Source organism: Rhinolophus ferrumequinum, chromosome 19 (genome assembly GCF_004115265.2).
Source record: "Rhinolophus ferrumequinum isolate MPI-CBG mRhiFer1 chromosome 19, mRhiFer1_v1.p, whole genome shotgun sequence".
In the NCBI taxonomy this organism is placed as follows: Eukaryota; Metazoa; Chordata; class Mammalia; order Chiroptera; family Rhinolophidae; genus Rhinolophus; species Rhinolophus ferrumequinum.
The window spans coordinates 1051257-1073323 of record NC_046302.1 but is presented as its reverse complement, the minus strand read 5'-3'; the positions used below and the strand labels follow the sequence as shown (position 1 = coordinate 1073323).

At 43.1% G+C, this 22067-nt stretch overlaps 1 protein-coding gene across 4 annotated transcripts in view; it reads left to right on the top strand.

Moving 5' to 3' along the window:
• The window catches only part of EEFSEC (eukaryotic elongation factor, selenocysteine-tRNA specific), a 286027-nt gene that overhangs the window by 127737 nt on the left and 136223 nt on the right, over window positions 1-22067 (top strand). For 3 of the 4 annotated variants that reach the window (XM_033087202.1, XM_033087206.1, XM_033087203.1), the window contains exons 3-4: window positions 8726-8822; window positions 11245-11409. In XM_033087202.1, coding sequence (XP_032943093.1) covers window positions 8726-8822; window positions 11245-11409 — 262 coding nt within the window. The remainder of the gene's footprint in view (window positions 1-8725; window positions 8823-11244; window positions 11410-22067) is intronic. The other variant, XM_033087205.1, reaches the window with a different exon arrangement.

Below are 22067 nucleotides of genomic sequence, written 5' to 3'. Positions count from 1 at the left end.
TCACTTTAAGTATCTCCTGCCACTCCCTCCTGGCCTTCAATGTTTCTGTAGAACAATCATTTGATAGTCTTATGGGAGTTCCCTTGTATGTAACCCTCCGTCTTTCTCTTGTTGCTTTTAGGATTCTCTCTTTGTCTTTAAGCTTTGCCATTTTAACTATAATGTGTCTTGGTGTGGACCTGTTTGGGTTAATCCTGGTTGGAACTCTCTGCACTTCCTGGGCTTGTATGTTGGTTTCCTTCATCAGGTTGGGGAAGTTTTCAGACATTATTACTTCAAATATGTTCTCAATCCCTTGCTTGCTCTCTTCACCTTCTGGTATTCCTATGATGCGCATGTTGTTGCGCTTGATGTTATCCCAGAGGTCTCTTAGGCCATCTTCATTGTTTTTTATTCTTTTTTCTTTTTGTTGTTCCGTTTGGGTGATCTCTGCTACCTTGTCTTCTAAGTCGCTGATTCGATCTTCTGCTTCATCTAGCCTGCTGGTAATTCCTTCAAGTGAGTTCTTAATTTCGGTAATTGTGTTCTTTAGTTCCAACTGGTTTTTCGTTATGATTTCTACATCCTTCTTTATGTTTTCTCTAAGCTCGTTTGTTATGATTTCTACATCCTTCTTTATGTCTTCTCTAAGCTCCTTAAACATTCTTATCACCAGTGTTCTGACCTCTGTCTCTGAGAGGTTGGTTACGTCTGCTTCATTTGGTTCCAGTTGTGGAAGCTTCTTCTGTTCTTTTATTTGGGACGTGTATCTTTGTTTCCCCATTCTGGCTGACTGTGTTTATTTTGATATATTAGGTAGATCCCCTAGAGTTCTTAGTTCTTGCTAGGTTATCTTATGTAGTATGTGTCCTTTATATTTGACTCGCACCACGTCGTCCTCCTCTGCGTGTGCTCCAAAGGTGAGTCTTGTGTTGTGTACACTGTCCCGTTCAAGAAGATCTTTAATTGCTTCCCGCTAATGAGCAGGTGGGGTCAACTCCTGGGCTGACCTGCCGTGAGACTTGGCTCTGCCCCCCGCAGGGCACTCTGCTGCATGAGGGTTGACCACCCCAATGTGATTTGGCCTCTATGGGCTCCAGAGCCTGCCGAGAACCCCCTCTAGGTGTGTGACCTGCAGGTCAAACCCGGCTGCACTCCGATTTGGTCTGGAGTTGGCCCCCGGGTATGCCGAGTCCCGTGCCACCCAAGCTGGGCCCCGGCAGGGAAGTCCCAGAACAAGGCAAATCACCAAGCACAGCAGCAACGATAACAGCAAAGAGGAAAAAAAAAAAAAAAAAAAAAAAAAAACAACAACAGCCGATAACCCCCGCTCGACACAGGCAAAGATATCAAAGATACAAGACAAAGCAAAACAAAACCAAGCAAAGCAAAACAAAGCAAAACAAAAAGCAGCGACCGTCTCGGCCTGAGCCCACCAAGCAATGACCAGGTTGTCCTCTGCTGTACCAAAGAGCCCCCTGCTTATTGCGCAGGCAGAGCCGGTCACCTGGTGCTCAGAGAGACTTTGGGACTGCAGACTTAAAAGCGTGGGCCTGAGGGGTCTGGATGATAGTCTCCACAAAGTCAGTGCAGCTTCTGCCCTTGTCCGCACGTATGCACACCGAGAGGAGCACCACCAGTCCTTTGTCCAGAGCTCCAGAGTCCTAGGGCACTCCTTCAGTGTGTGTGTATGGGTGCTGGCGGGAGATTTCTGATCTGCTAACCGTGCCTCACTAGCTGGGCCCCGGCAGGGCAGTTTCAGAACAAAGCAAATCACCAAGCACAACAGCAACAACAACAACAAAGAAAAATACCAAATACGTTCACATGCAAAACCACCTGATAACCCCACTCGACAGAGACAAAGATATCAAAGATATAAAGACAAAGCAAAACAAGAGAAAACAAAGCAATACAAAAAGCAGCGACAGTCTCGGCCTAAGCCCACCAAGCAATGTCCATGTTGTTCTCTGCTGTACCAAGGAGCCCCCTGCTTATTGCGCAGGCAGAGCCGGTCACCTGGTGCCCAGAGAGACTTTGGGACTGCAGACTTAAAAGCGTGGGCCTGAGGGGTCTGGGTGATAGTTTTTACAATGTCAGTGCAGTTTCTGCCCTTGCCTGCACAAATGCACACTGAGAGTAGCACCACCAGATACGTGACCAAAACTCTTGAGTCTTAAGGCACCTCTTCAGTGTGTGTGTGTGAGTGCGGGCGGGAGATTTCTGATCTGCTGAAAGCCCAGAGCTGCGCCTGCCTCACTGCTGATCTCCGGGTGTGTCTCGGCAGCTGCACCCACCCCACCCTAGGCAAGCCAGGAAGGGTGGGGGCTGGAGATGGAGGGGTCTTCACTCTCCCAGCCCAGCCGTGCGTTGCCCTCTTCCCGCAGGCCAGAAAAGGTGGTGGCTAGGGGTGGAGGCGTCTCTTCTCTCCTAGCGCAGCCAAAATCACACACACTGCCCAGTCTGCCTGGGTCAGGGCTGCCCGTCAGGCTTCCCGAAGCGTGAGCCTTAGATACCACTCCTCGGTTCAGGGGCCGGTTTAAGTCTCTGGAAGGGCGGGGTAAGATTGGAAGAGCGGGGCGGGGGAGGGGCCTAGGTATGGAGACTGCGCCCCCCGTCCGCCGCAGGGCGCGCCGCCTTCCCGGCTGGAGAAATCAGCCGTGGGACGCAGGGAAAGAGCCCACCCCCCCGTCTCTGCGCTCTCCGCTCCCGTGCGTGCCTGGCACAGCGGGGCTCCACCGCGGTTTCCAGACCCAGTCTCTGGAAGGGCGGGGTAGGATTAGAAGAGCGGGGGGGGGGGGGGGGGCCCAGGTATGGAGACTGCGCCCCCCGTCCGCCGCAGGGCGCGCCACCTTCCCGGCGGGAGAAATCAGCCGTGGGACGCAGGGAAAGAGCCTACCCCCGGTCTCTGCGCTCTCCGCTCCGCCTGGGATCCCGTGCATGCCTGGCTCAGTGGTTTTCGGTTTTCGCCCCCGCCAGCCGAGGCTCCGCTGGGGGCTGTGCTCTCCCGCCGCTGCCGGCCGGGCCCTCTCACGCTGCTCCTCTTTTTCCTTTCCTTGCTCCGTCCAGTTAGCGTCCCTTCAAGAATTTCTTAGCTTCAAGTAATCCACGAATCTTCCCACTATATTGTGTGGTGAGCGAAAATTTCTTTGATGGGTTATAGTTCCCGTTTGCAACAAGATCCGGAGGAGAACTCAGAAAGTGCGCCCTGCTGCCGCCATTCCTATGACGTCACCTCTTTTATGCTTTTCTTATCCACATCTAATTTAAAACTGGTTTTTATTATTTTTATTTTTTTTTAATTTTATTTTTTAAATTTATTGGGGTGACAATTGTTAGTAAAACTGGTTTTTTAAAGAAATTTGCCTTTATCACATCTTTCTAGAGAATGTAATTTAGTTCTCATAGAAACAGTTACTTTCTTATTGTTTCATGATACTAAGTCAAGGTAACACTTAGAATTGGCATTACCAAGTTTATGGCATAACCAGTGTGTCTCGTGTTCAGCATAAAAGTCAGCTGGTGAAGACAAAAGTGCAGGATGTACTAGACTCTTGAGCATGACCTGCAAGCCGGAAGCCACCTCTCCGGTGTGGGCATTCAGTGGACCAGGTTTCAGGCACAGGTTTTGTAGAGTGGAGGGAGTGGAGACCATCGGCTAAAGGATGTCCTGGAAGTGCCTGCTGATGCTAGGGCTTCTACTGTGCCTTTTATTTGTGGCAAGTGATACCAGTTTTCCATTTAGATAGTAATATAAAATTGTGTTTTATAATAAATGTATTTAAGTAAGAATGTGAGTTGTTATTTAAGATGTGAATCAGGTGGTGAACAGACTTGACAAGCCTTGTGAAGAGGGTGTAGGACCAATGACCTGTGTTTAGGTAACTCTGAAACTGAGGCAAAACAGGACTGAGCAGAGCAACCATAAAGGTTTGTCCTCCCTTTCCTGTCCCAGTAGGTGGGTATCACTGGGCTCCATCTTCTGTTGTTGTGTTTCTGAAAGACCAGTGGTGACATATGACAGAGTAGTCATTGTCCCTGCTGAGGGATGGTGGAGGTCATCCTTGGGATGTCCAGCATAGTGGAAAGGACAGTGATCTGGAATAGTACTTTGGGTAACAAAGAGAAGAGCTCTGGACTCATTCTGCCATTTACTTAACATGTGACCCAGTCATTTAACCTCTCTGTGCCTCACTTTCCCTATATCTAAAATGATTGTTTTGTTCCTCACATTATTACTATGAGGATTAAGCGGGGTGATGTCTATGAAAGCATTCAGCCCAGTGCCATTTGCATAATGCTCAACCGATGTGAGTGAATAGAGGCATGATTCTGAGGAGCGGAATGATAACAACTGTTCTTCCTACCTCAGAGGGTTGTTTTAAGGATCCAGTATATTTATGTCTTTATTTGAAAGTGATAGCAAACTGTAAAACTATTGAGTACTATAATTATAGCTGTCATCATCTTTCTTTCATTGGTTTGAGAACTATACTAGAGGGCAAGGGTTTTTGTTAATCTGTTTATAGGATTTAAATATGTTCCCTCATACTTGAAGATTAGCAACTTCCCAAATTCTCATGGATTTGAGAAGAGACATACAGCCCTGCCTCTACCCAGGCTGAAAGAGCATTGTTCTCGTATTCTCAAGGTGGATGGTAAACCCAGAGTTGGCTTTTAATCACAGCTGCACCATTCAGTAGCTGTGTGACCCACTTCTGTCACATGGGAGTAGGAGTAATAACAGCCACCTCACAGAGCTGTGATGAGGAGATAGGAGTGCAAACTCTCTAGCACAGGTGCCAATACTACAGGTAAGTGACCCTATCCCTTCACTCACTCCCACTGTTTTGGACACTAGACCACATACAGACGCTTAAGAGAAGTTTTTAGAGTCAGCAGAGGGTAAGGGTGACACTTACTGGAGGAAGCAAAATCCAGAACTCGAAATGGTGCAGAAATGTCTCCTGAAAACACATTTAATAAATAAATATGTAGAAGATGTTCAATGTTATATGGCTTATTAAGTAAATGCAATTTAAAATGAGGTATACAGCATAGGGAAGACAGCCAATGGTATTGCAACAGCTACATACGATGTTAGAGGGATAGTAGATTGGGGGGGTATCACTTTGTGAGGGGTGTCAATGTCTATTAAATTAGTTTGTACACCTGAAACTAATAATAATTAAGAAGTGAAAAAAATGAGGTGTATATATTAAAATAATGAGATTTTGATGTGTGGTATAATAGGCATCTCAAATATTCGTCATGGTAAAAATGGTGGCAAACTTTTTAATATATTTGTTTAAATTGAGATATGATTCACATACCATAAAATTCACCCTTTTAATGTGTACAGAGTTATACAAAGCACCACTATCTAATTCAGAAACGCTGTACCCATAAACTATTAGGTTGGTGCAAAAGTAATTGCGGTTTAAAAAGTTAGAAATAATTGCAAAAACCGTGATTACTTTTGTCCCAACCTAATTGTTGCTCCCTATTCTCCCTGCCCTGCCCCACTCAGCCCTGGGAACCATGAATCTTTTTCTGTCTCATTGGATACAATATGTGACCTTTTGTGTCTGGTTTCTTTCATTTTTTCACTTAGCATCGATGGACACTTGGGCTATTTGCACCTTTTTGCTTCTGTGAATAGTGTTGCTGTGAATATAGATGTATTTGAGTATCTGCTTTCCATGTTTTTGGATATACACTTAGGAAATTCTGGGTTGTGTTTAATTTTATGTTCTTCATTTTTAAAGCATATTTTTTTTGCTGGGTATGCAATTCTTGGTTGCCTTTTTTTTTTTTTTTTTTTTTTTTTTACTTTTAACACTTTGAATTAGTCATCCCATTACCTTCTAGCTGCTATGTTTTCTGATAAGAAATCAGCTCTTGATCTTATTGAGGACGCCTCGTACATAAACGAGTTACTTCTCTTGCTGTTTTCAAGATTCTCTTTGTCTTTGGCTGTTGAGAGTTTGATTGTAATGTGTCTAGATATGGATCTCTGAGTTTTTATTTGGAGTTTGTTGAGCTCGTTGGATGTACAGGTTAATATTTTTCATCAAATTTGAGGAGTTTTTGAAGTTTATTCAGATATTCTTTCTGCCCCTATCTCTCCTTCATTTCTGGAATTCTCATCATGCATATATTGACATGCTTGATGATGTCTCACACATTTTTGAGGCTCTGTTCAGTTTTCTTCTTTCTTTGTTTTCCTCAGGGTGGATCATCTTAATTAACCTGTCTTCAAGTTTGTTGATTCTTTTACCTGCTCAAATATGCTATTGAGCTCTTCTAGTGGATTTTTCATTTATTTATTGGATTTTTCAACTCCGAATTTCTATTTTGTTCTTTTTTTATAATTTCTAACTTTTTATATTATGCATTTGGTAAGACAGTATCCTTATTCTTTCCTTTTATTAGACATAGTTTTCTTTATTTCTCCAAACAGCTGATTTAAAGTTTTTGTATAGTAGGTCTTCTTCAGGAAGAGTTTCTGTTAACTTTTTTTTGTGTGTGTATGGGCCATACTCTTCTTTCTTTGCATTTATTGTGATTTTCATTGAAAACTGGGCATTTAAATAATGTAATATGGCATTTCTGGAAATCAGATTCTCATATTCCCCCACACTTCTATAGTTTGTTGTTATTATTTGCTTAGTGACTTTTGTGAACTAATTCTGTAAAGTCATATGTGACCACTGAAGTCTCTGTTCAGTTAGCTTAGTTGTCAACTAATGATTCAACAGAAATTTCCTTAAATGCCTGGAACCAGTATGTCTCCCGATCTTTGCCAAGGGTCTCTGTGTATGCTGAGCCATGCTTTCAACGCTCAGACAGGTAGTTGACAACTCTGCCTAAGCTTTCACTTCCTGCTTGCATAGAACTTCAAGGTCAGCCAGAGCTGAGAGTTTAGGGCTTTGTCATGTCTTTTTTCATCATGCACAGTGCCTTGGGCATGCTCATGGCCCTGTGCCTGCAAATGTCCTTCTAGATTCCCAGGAGTATGTCAGAGCTTTTCCAGGCCTCCCATGGAAGCCTCCCACCCAGATTTTCCTTCAAGTTTTTTGGTTAGCCTGTTGTTTGCCAAACTGTTATCCTCTGCCTCAGGCAGATATTAAACAATTGCCTCTGATTATTTTCAACAAATGCCCTCTAAGGAAAAGGCTGTTTGCACTGGGCAAGCTCCAAAGCAGGTCAAATAAAGATAGCCTGGCAAGTGTGGTCTTCCAGGGTACTGCCAGATAGGAAAAATAATGACAGTTCTTGGAGAGAGGGGCTTTGATGAAATTCAGATTGATTCTGCTCCCTTTAGTGGCCATTAGCTTGCTGGTTTCCACTGATTGTAGGTGCTGCCTATTAAGGCTACAGTAGAGTTGGGGAGAGGTGAATGGGAATAAGGAAAGTTAAAATGCCACAAAGCTCTCTTATTCGTACTGAGATTCAGCTATTTTCCTTGAGTAACCATCCTACAAATTGCCACACGCCTTTGGTTAATTTCTAGAGTTCTAAAAAAGTTTATTCTGATAATTTTGCCAGTGTTCTTACTGCTTTATGGAGGAGAGGCTTTTTGAATGTCTTTACCATTTTCCTGATTTTTCAATATATGTTGAGTCTTAGACTTATACCCCATGAATTTATCCCAAAGCAAGGCAAAAAAAAAAAAAAAAAAAAAAAAAAAGTCATGTCAACTGACATGTTTATCACACTGTTATTTTATAATAGTGAGAAGCTTAGAATGTTCTAAACGAGTAACAATAGTGGGGAAATCATGTAAATTCTGGGTCACACTGTTACGCAGCTGTTAAAAATAAAAGAGGAGGTCTGGGGAGGTCGGATGTAACTTAGAAGTTGTGAGCCTTGGGTTTAGGGTCTGGTGCCCTGGGTTGGAGTTTGGCTCTGGGATTTATAGCCAATAACTTGCAGCAAGTTAATTCTGCTCTCTAAGCCTCAGTTTCTCATCTGTAAAATGGTGACAGTTCCATAATGTTGTAAAGTGTCAATGAAAGTGTCTAAGGTATACGCTTGGCTCAGCCAAATGATTTGTTATCATTGCTGTTGCTATCATTCAACAGAAAATTCTTTATGATATAATGGTAAATAAACTAGGATATGAAATTGTGTGCATACTATATTCAAAACATGACAAATATAATCCCTTGGCAATGCATTGAAAAACCAAGGTTGAAAGAAAGCTCATGACAATGACGGGAATGTGGGTTGTATATTTTTCCTTTTTTTTTTTCCAATGGAAAAGATAAATAAATCTCAGAAGAAAAGGACTCTCTGGGAAGGGCCCGGGAGGAATGGCTTCCATTAGACTGGGCTGGTGGAGATGCTGTCCCAGGTGCACCTTCAGGGACTTTTGGACACCAGTATTTCCTGAGTCTCTGTAGGAGGCTGGGAGGTGTTTATGGAGTATTAAAGACCATTAAGGGATCTTTTATTCAGAGGCCTGGGGCCCAGGGTTTACTGCTGCCTCCTCAGGAAGAGTTCTGAAAGTGGAGGTTAGAATCCAGCAGCCCCCTTTTAAATTCTGTTGTTCATATAAGGCATTTTCCTTTGGGGCCTCCATTGCGTCATCTGCCAAGTGGAGTATGATTGCACTGTCTTCCTAGGTGCTTCTGAGAGGATGAACGGAGAGAACATCCGTCATGCTCGGGGGACTGCCAGGTGTGCTCTGTGTCCATGCTGATGATCTCTCCAACTTGTTGGACTTATTTTTCTGTTCCAGATTCCGAGGTGCACCGATTATACCTGTGGCGGCCAAGCCTGGAGGACCAGAGGCCCCTGAAACAGAAGCTCCACAAGGCATCTCAGAGCTCATTGAGGTACTGTCAGCTTGAATCCAGGTCGGTCTCTGGCCCCAGCTCTGCTCAGGCAGGTTCCTTTTTGTCCTGCTCAGCCTGAGAGAGAAAGAGAGAGGCAGCCCCAGCAAGAGGATCCAGGTGGTTCCTTTAAACTATCTCCCACAAACCTTAATGCACCCTCCCTCAGAAAGTCAACTCTAAACAGAACCGAAGGCCTCCACCCTTCTAAGCCTTTCTTTTTCCTTTTTTTTTTGTCAAACACTTCAGCTCAGACAGAGCATCTCCTGCCACTCTGGAATTCTGGGATCATGGGATCCGTTCCAGTCAGACTGTACCAGCCTCTCCAATGTGTCCCACCTGGGCTGGGAGGTAGTGAGGCAGGGGAAGGAGATAGGCCCAGCAGCAGGGGAAGTGCAGCTTAGCCCCTGTGGTTTCCACCAAAGCAGTGTAGGCTTCATCTTCTGCAGCCGTGGGCCTGAGGCCCAGGCCATTACTCCAGGCTGGGTAGTAGTAAACACAGAGAGGGAGCCCAGCCATCCACAGGATGCCCAAGGCAGCCACTGGGCAGGATGGAGGTGGGCGGGGTGGTGGTGATGCTTCTGTGGAAATGGCAGCGAGACTGGGTACTACAGTGTCCCTCTGCTGAGCACTTGGGGCAGCTCAGGGGGCAAGAGTGGCAAGGTGCATCAACTCTGGGGCTGGTTGGCGAGTTGCAGTGCTGGCCCTACCACCTGCTCTCTCTCTGACTGTAGGCATATGACCTGCTCTCTGTTGCCTCAGTTCTCTCACTTAGAAAGTAAGGAAGATAATAGCACCACTTCCCTTGTGGAGTTGGTGTGAGGGTAAATGAGTTAATATGTATAATGTACTCTGAACAATGCTATATCAGAATATACTGTGACGGTGAGGTTGATTATCACACACCAGACACTGTACTAAGTTCTTCACATTAACGTTCACAATGACCCTGGGAGGCTTACATTATTTATCTTCATTTTTCTAAGGAAGAGTGTGAGATTCAGAGAGGTTAAATAACTTGCCCAAGGTCTCACGACGAGTATGTGGTAAAGCTAGGATTCAGACCCTGGTCGGTTGTGAATGGGCTTTGGGGTCCGCCTGCTCCTGGATCCACAAAGCCAAGATCAGGTGTGACTGTGTGTGCTCCCACTGTTTCTGGGATTACGCGGTGCTGACTTAGCAAAGCCAATATTTTCTGAGGAAGGCTTTTGTTCCTTTCTCATCAGCTCCAGGGAGCACTGGTCTGGGAGCCTAGGAGAGTTATGTTTGTTAAACCAAAATCCACAAAAATGCTTCTGTGAAAGATGTTTATATATTCCTTTAAAAAGCTTCTGTATAAATGTCAGGCCAAGCCTATTTTGAATCTCTTGTCTTTTTCCAAAAGAATTATTATCACAAGAATAAGAGTTTGGAACATTCACTACTGAATACTTTTTTTGACAGCCTATTCCTTACCTAAGTCAGAAAGAAGCAAAATAAAAGGCATGATGCAGTCTTTATTTTCATTTGTTGGATGGTAATTAGCTCTGACAACATCTCCGAGCACGTAGATGGCATGAGGAAAATGGGCTGCTTGAGGTTGAAGTGTGTGGGAAGAGTCAGCAGAGAAGCAGAAGCAGCACTGGCCCTTTGCAGACGTTAGATTGTCCCTCTGCCTCTGCCAAGGGCTTGGAGAAGTGGCCTTCACCCCTCCTGCCCTACCAAACAGATAGCTGCCTCAGGGAACAGCCCTGCTCACCCTAAATCCAGTTTTGCTTCAGTCACTTGTCCTCTCAGGCGAGATGCCAGCTGCTGGAGATACTTGGAAGGACTCAGAGCCCTGGGAGGGGAGACAAGTAAACAGATGATCACAATGGCATATTCACTGTGGTGGCACGGGATGGGGATGCAGCGTGCAATGAGGGCAGCAAAGCTTTTCCATAGGCGATGTCGCCCGCCTGCTCTCCTGGGAAAAGGGTGAGGCCACGCAGGCTGATGAACTTACGGGCCCGCCAGCAGCTGGTGCCTGGGGCAAGAGGACACGACGGGACAGTAGGCCTCCGTGGTGCTGAGAGGCTGGATGATGATGAATCTTAAATTCTGCAGGCACCAAGAGGCTGGAAACGCATGTGAGGCTGGGGAGCGACATGACCAAGGGTGTCTTGTGTCAGGCTTCCTCTGCTGCAGTGCAGGCGAGGGCTTAGAGGCCTGGCCTGTTAGAGACTATTGCCGTAATCCCAACAAGAGCGAGGGTGGCTGTGGCTTCTCCAAGTACCCTTCTCCTTTAGACTGAGGGAAGGAACTGAGAGCGTGGCAGAACTTTGGAGTACAGTGAGGGAATTGTACGTTTCAGATCTTCTGAGCTGGCTTGCCTGGGCACCGTGACACCCTCTGCCCTCTACTGCCCTGCCCCATCCAGAGTGTGGCACCAGCATCTCTTTTCTAGCTCCTGACGTTCCAGATTTCTATTCCAACGAGAGACCCCTCGGGATCATTCCTCATGTCTGTGGACCACTGTTTCTCCATCAAAGGCCAGGGCACTGTGATGACAGGGACCATCCTCTCAGGCTCCATCAGCCTCGGCGACAGTGTGGAGATTCCTGCCCTCAAGGTCAGTCTTACTTTGTCCTTTGATCCAGTCCTTTGATCCAGTATCCCTTCTGCCCTGGGAGAGGGCATGTCTGCAGCCTGGGCGAGTAGCTGGAAGTAAGAAGGAGGTGTCAGAAGATGGCTCCGTGGGAGACAGACTTTGAATTGGGGGTACCTGAGGCTCAACAGGGAAGATAAGGTGTGTGATGACAGGATCAGTGACTGCAATGGTAGGACCAAGACTTTGGGGAAGGGCTTTTGCCCCCTCTCTCTAGTGGCAAGGAAGGGGGATAGTCCCTTTGTCTTCACCTGCTAAACCTGCTGGACCCGCTCCCTGGGACTGACCAGCTGGCTCTGCTCTGCTCCATCTATTCTTCTGCCCTGCTTGGATTCTAGAACTACGACTCCTCTAATTCTCATACAACACCCATGTATTGGGTCTGCCATGATGAGCCTCCCAAGTAGGTGTCCTTTATAGATAATGAAACTGAGGCTCAAGATGGTGCAGTGGTCTCAGGACAACGTGGTCAACAAGTGAGGTGCTGGTTGTAAACCCCCCTTTCTACAAGTTCCCTGTGTCGGAGTGGCAAGTATATATGGACTGATTTCTGGGTACCTTTTTGCTTAATCACAAAAATTTCAAATTAAACACAATTAGCATCTTGTGTTGCTGAATCATACAATCTGGAAGACATCTAGATGCATTTCACACTCCTAGTGACCACTGGCAGATACCATGTCATCCCTCAGGAGATCTGTGAGAAGAATGGACATCTGGGTATCTCCCCATAGCCCCCACCTTCTGGTATCTTCTGGCCTGGCTCCAATTTAAAAGGTGGCCCATGGCCTCAATAGTTCCCTTCTTCATTGGGCTTTTCTTATGGTTTTAATTTACTGGAGAAGAAAAACTTACAGCCTCCCCTACTACCCTTCTCCTTCAGAAGGCATAAAGGGTAGGGAACAAGGGCTAGTTAGAACTAAGAAGACCCTACCAGGCATTTGGGGACCAGGGCAGTAGTCTAGTTCTCAGAGGAACACAGAGTACAGGGAAGTGGTGGCATGCACTTGGCCCTCTGTACTCAACCAAAGACAGTGCCAGCTGTTGGATATACTCACAGCGCTAAGTGAATGAATTCAGTTTGCATGCTAACTGGGAATTCTCCTGGAGGGCTGTGTTTATATAGAGTCTAAGGTTTTCTGGCTCACTAGGTGTATTAGTCAGGGTCCTCCAGAGATACAGAACCAAAAGTATGTGTATGTGTATGTATACAGAGAGAGAGATGTACTTTAAGGAATTGGCTCATGTGATTGTGAGGCCAGGCAAGTCCAAAAGCTGCAGGGTAGACCAGCAAGATGGACACCCAGGGAAGAGTTGGAATTTGAGTCTGAAGGCTGTCAGTTGGCAGTTTACTCATCTTCAGGGAAGGCAGTCTTTTTCTGTTCAGGCCTCAGCTGATTGGATTGGGTTCACCGTCACTATGGAGGGTTATCTGCTTTACTCAGTCTACCCATTTAAATGTTAATCTCATCCCAAAACACCCTCAGAGAAACATTCAGGATAATGCTTGACCAAATATCTGGGTAAAGTGGCATAGCCAAGTTGACGCATAAAATTCATCGTCACACTAGGGCAGGGACGGCCAAGATTGCAGTGTCTGCTCTGAGCAAGGGGAAGGCAAGGGAGCACCTATGCCTTGTGTTGGCCCTTCCTGGTCTAGGATGGCCGGGGAAAATACAGAAAAGGGACATTTCAGGGGTGAGAGCAATGGCCAGGACTTCCCCAAGTAAAGGAAATCTCATGTTTAAATCTCTCCCTCCACTGATTTTATAGTGGTGTGACTTTTGTGTCCCCCTACAGGGCTGGGGGTATTAGGAAAGAGTCTTCTGACCTAGGCCTGAGGTTGGCTAGGTTCCAGGGCTCCCTGGCATGACTGCAGGATTTGGAGGGTGAGGCCCTACCCTTCTGAGTCCGTGACACTGTGGGTCATAATCCACTCCTCCACTGGTTGTGGATTCTACTCTGCAGACCATTAGTCCTGGATGAAGACCACTTAAATCCTTTTTGTGCCTGGGACTAAAAGTGCAAATCTTAAAAAATAAAGCACAAAATTGTGGAAATAAACTAAACTTATATTTACCAAAATTAAGATCATAATAGTGACTGTGTGTTAATTCTTAGCTGTGTTAATTCAGATGTTAAATTTCTTTCCATTCCCTGTGCTTCCTGAGGTAGACCCTTAATGGCTACCCAGATCCAGTATCCCTTCTGCCCTGGGAGAGGGCATGTCTGCAGCCTGGGCAAGTAGCTGGAAGTAGGAAGGAGGTGTCAGAAGATGGCTCCGTGGGAGACAGACTTTGAATTGGGGGTACCTGAGGCTCAACAGGGAAGATAAGGTGTGTGATGACAGGATCAGTGACCGCAATGGTAGGACCAAGACTTTGGGGAAGGGCTGAGGCAGAGCTAGTCGGCCATGTGAAGCAGACAGAGATGTTTGAGTGGGTATGTGTTCTGCGGACTGTGGCTACTCTTGTCCTTGTAAAGCTGATGAAACTTGCCTATTAGGATCCCCGTGACTGATCTAGTACTTGGGTATGTGGAAGGTGCGTGGCAGACAAATTTAGTGCTCCTCTTGCTTTGCGCACTTATTTCCTCCCAGCCTGTTTTAACCCTGTTGCAGGAGGTGGCTGATTTTCTGATATACTACTCACGGAAAGCAGGACTTCTAAGCAATGAACTTGGATTATTTGGTAAAGGAGTGTTCCAAGCAAAGTGTGGAGGGTGCAGTCTGGTTCTTCTTTGCTGCTTGTAGGAAATGTGAATGGATTGAAGAAGGAACTCTTAGCAATAAGGAACCAGCACTTGATTTGGGAGAGTCTTGGCCTATCCAGATTCCAAAGGGTGCTACAGGTAGGACATTCTCCCTGAGAAATCATGCTCTGGTGAAAGGCCAAGGGCAAGGCTGGATAGCCTTTGCTCTTCAAAGAGACAAGCTGTGTTACTCATGGATGTAATCAGACATTTCAGCAGAAGCCAGGAAGAGAGGTAGGCTTATTCAGGAAGGATCTGTGGAGAGCACTCTTGTTTAATGGCATAGGTCCCCTTCACATACATGATAGACTTACAAAGTTTTAGAGAATGGTATTTGAGCAAAAACACTGCCAGCCTGGACTGAAAGGGACAGAGACCTGAAGAAATGGAAAAAAAAAAAAAAAATACAGTTGGACTTCAGAGATTCCACAAACAGGAAATGACTAAAACAACTACTCAGCAACAAACATGTGTTATCCTTCAAGAAAAAGAAGAATGACTCCAAGGGCAGAGCTGTGGATGCAAAGGCAGAGGCCAGAGAGGCAAGGCCAGAGGCAGGGGCCAGTAGAGACTGCATGGGCCCAGAGGGCAGAGGATCAAGCCACAGGGGGTCGTTTTCAGGCCTGGAAACCTAATTGGATTTGCTTTGCTGATTTCAAACTTACTTGAGACCACTGACCTCTGTGTTCCTCCCATTTTTTCCCTATGCCTGAATTTTATTTTATTTTTTAAATTTTACCATGTATAATGTGCTCCTGTGTATAATACACACCCACATTTTGGCCCAAACTTTCAGGGGGAAAAAATCTTTCCTTTTAATTTTTTAATTCAAATTTTTATTTGTTTACATTTAGATACTTGTTTTTTGTATTATAAAGGAACTTTAGCATTTATTTTTTAACATATTATGGTACAAGAAATTTTATGTAACAAATAATTACAAAACACTAGAACAGATACAAGGTACAAGAAATGTTGTGTACCGGTAACAAATTTAGATATTTCCTGCATCCTAGCAGGCCAAGAACTCTTTGTCATTGCATGTTTGTCTTAAGTGCCACAAAACCAATTATCGTATTCCATGGTATTATTTCTCATACAGATATTGTTATTGATATCTAGAGTTACACTTTTAACTTATAAGCATAAATAAAAGAATTAGACATTTATATGGAATTAGTACTACCCATGTATAATGAACATCCTTATTTTTCCTTCACAAATTTGGGCAAAAAAAGTGCACATTATACACAGCAAATATGGTATTTTATTATTTTATTTTTTTCAATTACAGTTGACATTCAATATTATTTTATGTTAGTTTCAGATGTACAGCATAGTGGTTAGACATTTATATAATTGACGAAGTGATCCCTCCAGTATGTCCAGTACCCACCCAGCACCATACATATTTATTACAATATTATTGACTATATTCCCTATGGTGTACTTTACATTCCTATGACTGTTTTGTAACTACCAATTTGTACTTCTTAATCCCCTCCCTTTTTTCACCCAGCCCTCAACTCTGCTCCCATCTGACAACAATCATTTTGTTCTATGTATTATGAATCTGTTTCTGTTTGTTTATTTTGTTTTTTAGATTTCACATGTAAGTGAGATCATATGGTATTTATTTTTTTCTGTTTGACTTATTTCATTTAGCATAAAACCCTCTTGAGTCCATCCATGTTGTCACAAATGATAAGATTTTATTCTTTTTTATGACTGAGTAATATTCTATTATATATGTATGTACCACTTCTTTATTCATTCGTCTAGTGTAGACACTTAGATTGCTTCAATATCTTGACTATTGTAAATAATGCTGTACTGAACATAAAGGTGCATATATCATTTCAAGTTAGTGTTGTGGGTTTTCAGATAAATGCCCAGAAGTAGAATTGCTGGGTCATATGGTAATTCTATTTTTAATTTTTTTGAGGAACCTCCATACTGTTTTCCATTGTGCCTGCACCAATCTGCAGCCCCACCAACAGCGCACGAGGGTTTTTTTTTCTCCACATCCTCTCCAACACTTGTTTGTTGATTTTTTTTTTTGATGATAGCCATTCTGACAGGTGTGAGGTGATATCTCATTGTAGTTTTAATTTGCATTTCTCTGATGATTAATGACATTGAGGATCCTTTCATATGTCTATTGGTCATCTGTATGTTCTCTTTAGAGAAATGTCTGTTCAGGTCCTCTGCCCATTTTTAAATTGGATTGTTTGTTTTGTTGGTGTTAAGTTGTATGAGGTTTTTTTTTTTTTTTTTTTTTTTTTAAATCAATTTTGAATATTAACCCTTATTGGAGGTATCACTGGCATTGAATATCTTCCCTTATTCAGTAGGTTGTCTTTTCATTTTGTTGATAGTTTCTTTTGCTGTGCAAAAACTTTAGTTTGATGTAGTCCCATTTGTTTATTTTTTCTTTTGTTTCCCTTGCCCACGGAGATATATCTGGATAAATGTTACCAATAGCAGTGTCAGAGAGTTTACTGCCTATGTTTTCTTTTAGGAGTTTTGTGGTTATGGGTCTCATATTTAAATCTTTAATCCATTTTGAGTTTATTCTTGCATATAGTGTAAGAAGGTGGTCTAGTTTCATTTTTTTTTGCATGTATCTGTCCAGTTTTCCCAACATCATTTATTGAACAGATTGTCTTTACCCCACTGTATATTCTTGCCTCCTTTGTCATAGATTAATTGACCATATAAGCGTGGGTTCATTTCTGAGCTATGTCATTGATCATTCCATTGATTTCTTTGCCTGTGCCTTTTTTTTCATGCCAGTATCTTGCTGTTTTGATTTCTGTAGCCTTGTAGTATAGTTTGATATCAGTAGCAGGATACTTCCAACTTTGTTCTTCCTTATCAAAATATCTGTGGGTATTTGGGGGTCTTTTGTGGTTCCATATAAATTTTAGGATTATTTGTTCAGTTCTGTGAAAAATGCCACTGGTATTTTGATAGAGATTGCATTGAATCTATAGATTACTTTAGATAGTATGGACACTTTAATGATGTCAATCCTTCCTATTTATGAGCACAGTATGTGCTTCCATTTATTTGTATCTTCTTTAATTTATGTCTTCAATGTCTTATAATTTTCTGAGTATAGGTCTTTTACTTCCTTGGTTAAATTTATTCCTGGGTATTTTATTTTATTTTTTGATGCAATTGTAAATGGGGCTGTTTTCTTAATTTCTCTTTCTGATAGTACATTAGTGGTGTATAAAAGTGCAACTGATTTCTGAATATTATTTTTGTATCCTGTTACTTTATTAAATTCATTTGTCAGTTCTAATAGTTTTTTCATGAAATCTTTGGGGTTCCCTGTATATATCATGTCATCTGCAGATAATGACAGTTTTACTTCTTCCTTTCCAATTTGGATGCCCTTTAATTTCTTTCTTTTTTCTTTCTTTCTTTCTTTTTTTTTTTTTTTTTTTTTTTTTTTTTTTTTTGTCTGATTGCTGTGGCTAGTATTTCCAGTAGTATGTTGAATAAAAGTGGTGAAAGCAAGCATCCTTGTCTTGTATCTGATCTTAAGGAGAATGCTTTTAGCTTTTCCCCATTGAGTATGACGTTAGCTGTGTGGGTTTGTCATTTATGGCCTTTATTATGTTGAGATATGTTCCCTCTATTCCCACTTTTTATCATAAATGGATGCTGGATTTTGTCATACACTTTTTCTGCATCATTGATAGGACTATATGATTTTTATTTTTCATTTTGTTTATGTGGAGTATCACATTAATTGATTTGCAGATATTGAACCAACCTTGCATACCAGGAATAAATCCCACTTGGTTGTGGTATATGATCTTTTTAATGCATTCATAAATTGGGTTTACTAATGTTTTGTTGAGGATTTTTGCATCTATGTTCATTAAGGATACCTGCCTATAGTTTTCTTTTTTTGTAATGTCTTTGTCTAGTTTTGGAATCAGGGTAATGGCGGCCTTGTTAAATGAGCTTGGGAGCCTTCCCTCCTCTTGGATTTTTTTGAATAGTTTGAGAAGAACAGTTGTTAATTTTTTTTTTTTTTTGAATGTTTGGTAAAATTCACCTGTGAAGCCATCTTGTCCAGGACTATTGTTAGTTGAGAAATTTTTGATTGCTGATTCAGTTTCATTAGAAGTAATCTTTTTGTTCAGATTTTCTGTTTCTTCTTGATTCATTCTTGGAAGATTATATGTTACTAGAAATTTATCTATTTCTTCCAGATTGGCCAATTTGTTGGCATATAATTGTTCATAGTATTTTCTTATAATCCTTTGTGTTTCTGTGGTGTCCATTGTCACTTCTCCTTCATTTCTGATTTTATTTATTTGGGTCCTCTCTCCTTTTTTCTTGATGAGTCTAGTTCAAGGTTTATCGATTCTGTTTATCTTTTCAAAGAACCACCTCTTGGTTTCAGTAATCTTTTGTATGTTTTTTAGACTCTATGTCATTACTTTCCTCTGTGATCTTTATTATTTCCTTCCTTCTACTCACTTTGGGCTTTGTTTGCTCTTCTTTTTCTAGTTCCTTTAGTTGTAAGGTTAGGTTGTTTATTTGAGATTTTTCTTATTTCTTGAGATGGGCCTGTATTGCTATGAATTTCCCTCTTAGGGCTACTTTTGCTGTGTCCCATAGATTTTGGGTGGTTGTGTTTTGGTATCTTTTAATTTCTTCCTTGATCTTGTTAACCCATTCATTGTTTAATAGCATATTATTTAGCCTTTATGTTTGTGTGTTTTTCAGTTTTTTTCTCTCATAATTGATTTCTAATTTCATACCATTGTGATCAGAGAGGACACTTGATATAATTTCAGTCTTCTGAAATTTATTGAGACTTGTTTTGTGGCCTAAAGTGGTGTGTCTCGGAAAATGTTCCATGTGCACTTGAAAACAATGTATATTCTGCTGCTTTGTGGTGAAATGTTCTGAAAATGTCAATTAAATCCCTCTGGTCTAATGTGTCATTTAAATTCACTGTTTCCTTGATTTTCTGTCTGGAGGATCTGTCCATTGATGTCAGTATGGTGTTAAAGTCTCCTACTATGACTGTAGTACTGTTGATCTCTCCCTTTATGTCTGTCAGTATTTGCGTTATATATTAATATTTAGGTGTGCCTATGTTGGGTGCATAAATTTTTACAAGGTTTATATCTTCTTGTTAGATTGAGCTCTTTATCATGAAATGTCCTTCTTTGTCTGTCATTATAGCCTTTGTTTTAAAGTGTATTTTGTCTACCTCATTTTTGTTTTTGTTTCCATTTGCATGAAATATCTTTTCTCTAGCCCTTTACTTTCAGTCTGTGTGTGTCTTTTGGTCTGAAGTGGGTCTCTTGTAGACAGCATATGTATGAGTCTTGTTTTCTTATCCATTCAGCTACCCTTTCTCTTTAGATTGGAGCATTTAATCCACTTATATTTAAAGTGATTATTGATGGGTAAGTAGTTATTGCAATTTTATCTTCATATTTTTGAGTTTTTTTCCCCCTTTGTCTTCTTAAAGAAGATCCTTTAACATTTTTTGTAATACTGGTTTGGTGGTGATGAACCTCTTTTGCTTTTTCTTGTCTGGGAAGCTCTATCTCTCCTTTAATTTTAAATGATAGCCTTGCAGGGTAGAGTAGTCTTGGTTGTAAATCCTTGCTTTTCATCACTTTGAATATTTCATGCCAATCCCTTCTTGCCTGCAAAGTTTCTATTGAGAAATCAGCTGACATTCTTATGGTAGCTTCCCTGTGGGTAACTAACTGCTTTTCTCTTGCTGCTTTTAAGATTCTTTCTATGTGTTTAACCTTTGGCATTTTAATTATGATGTGTCTTGGTGTAGGCCTCTTTGGGTTCATCTTGTTTGGGACTCTGTGCTTTCAGGGCTTGTATGTCCATTTCCTTCGCCAGTTTGGGGAAATTTTCCATCATTATTTCTTCAAAGAGGTACCTCTATAATGTGAATGTTGGCACACTTGATGTTGTCCCAGAGCTTTCTTAAACTGTGCTAATTTAAAAAAAATTTTTTTGGGTGGCTGGTTAGCTCAGTTGGTTAGAGAATGGTGCTGATAACACTGAGGTTGCTGGTTCGATCCCTGCATGGGACACTGTGAGCTGTACCCTCCTTAAAATTTTTTTTCTTTTTTCTCTTCTGATTGGGTGTTTTCTGCTACCTTGTCTTCCAAGTTACTCGATCCTCCTGTTCGTCTAATCTGCTGTTCATTCCTTCTAGTATATTCTTCATTTCAGTTACTATAGTCTTAATTTCTGACTGGTTCTTTTTTATGGATTCTATGTCTTCTTCTTTTTTTTGCCCCCACCCACCCAGTTTTTAAGCCATTGTTTCTCAGTCTAGTTGTAGGGTGCAGCTCCCTGGCCCATACTGGTATTATGAGCCTTCTGCTCCACCTAGCTGAGTTAGTCGGTCGCCGGTCGTTGGTCAGCTGCTCACAGCAGCTCTCGTCAGCTGCCGGCTGCTCATGATGGCTGCTGGCCACTCACGCTGACTGCTGGCCACACGCTTGTTGCCTGCCACTCATGACTGCCTGCCAATGTGGCCACCGGCCGCTCACGGTAGCATAGGTCAGCACACAGCAGCCCACAGCAGCACATAGCAGCCCACAGCAGCTCGCAGCAGCTCACACCGACCTCCGGCTGCTCACGGCAGCCCAGCTCTTGGGAGAGCCGTTGTTCACAGTCTCAGCTGTAGAGGGCGCAGCTCACTGGCCCATGTGGGACTTGAATCAGAGGCCTTCAGCGTTAGGAGCACGGAGCAACAACTTCCTGAGCCACCAGGGCACGCCTCTATGTCTTATTTTCTGTTTACTGTCTCTTTGTTGAAGTTTTCACTAAGTTCCTTGAGCATCCTTACAACCAATGTTTTGAACTCTGTACCTGGTAGATTGCCTGCCTCTATTTTGCTTTGTTCATTTTCTGATGTTTTCTCCTGTGCTTTCATTTGGTACATGTTTCTTTGTCTCCTCATTTTGGCTGCCTCTCTGTGTTTGTTTCTATATATTAGATAGAGCTACTATGTCTCTCAGTCTTGGCATGGTGGCCTTATGTAGTAGGTGTCCTGTGGGGCCCTGTCTCCCTGAACACCTCAGCTGGTTACTCCAGGAGTGTCTCTTGTATGTGTTGTTGTGCCCTCTTGTTGTAGTTGAGCTGTGATTGCTGTTGGCATGTCAGTGGGTGGTACTGACCCTCAAGCTGACTCGCTGTGAGGATTGGCCATGACCACAGTGTATGAGCTGCTGCTATGCCATGTGTGACCCCCTGGAGCAGGATTTGCCCCAGTAGGCTCTAGTGCCTGCCAAGCCCACTTATGGGGCTAATTGGATGGTGATCTGTTGTAGTCTTAAGCTGCCCACTGTGTGTGTTGGTTCTGGGGCCTCTTGGGAGTGGCTCCAGTGCAGGCCAAGGTCAGGTGCTGCCTGTTACCAGCCAGGGCTACCTGGTAGGAACTACAAAGCGATCCGTAGTTGGTTGCTCTCTGTGCTGGACCTGGAGGCACATGGAAGAGGCCACAGTGCTAACCATGGCTTGCTGTCACTAGGATCAGACCTGGGGCTGCTTAACAAAAATCCCAGGGTACCCTGAACCCTGCTGCCTCCAGCCAGCTGCCCGTCAGTCTCAGCCAGCTGAAAGAGCCTTGAGGGGTACACAAGTTGAATGAGATGGTGTCTCAGGATATTACCAGGGTGTGGTGAGTGGTGTTCACCAGGTTAATTCAGATTCAGATTTGGCCACAGTGCTGAGACTGAAGCTACTCAGCAAAAGGCACATGGCACACCAAAGCCATTCACTGCTTGCCTGGGTCCCATGAATTCCTGAGAGTTCTCCATGAAAGACTGCAGTGCTAGCGAAGGCCAGCTGCCCAC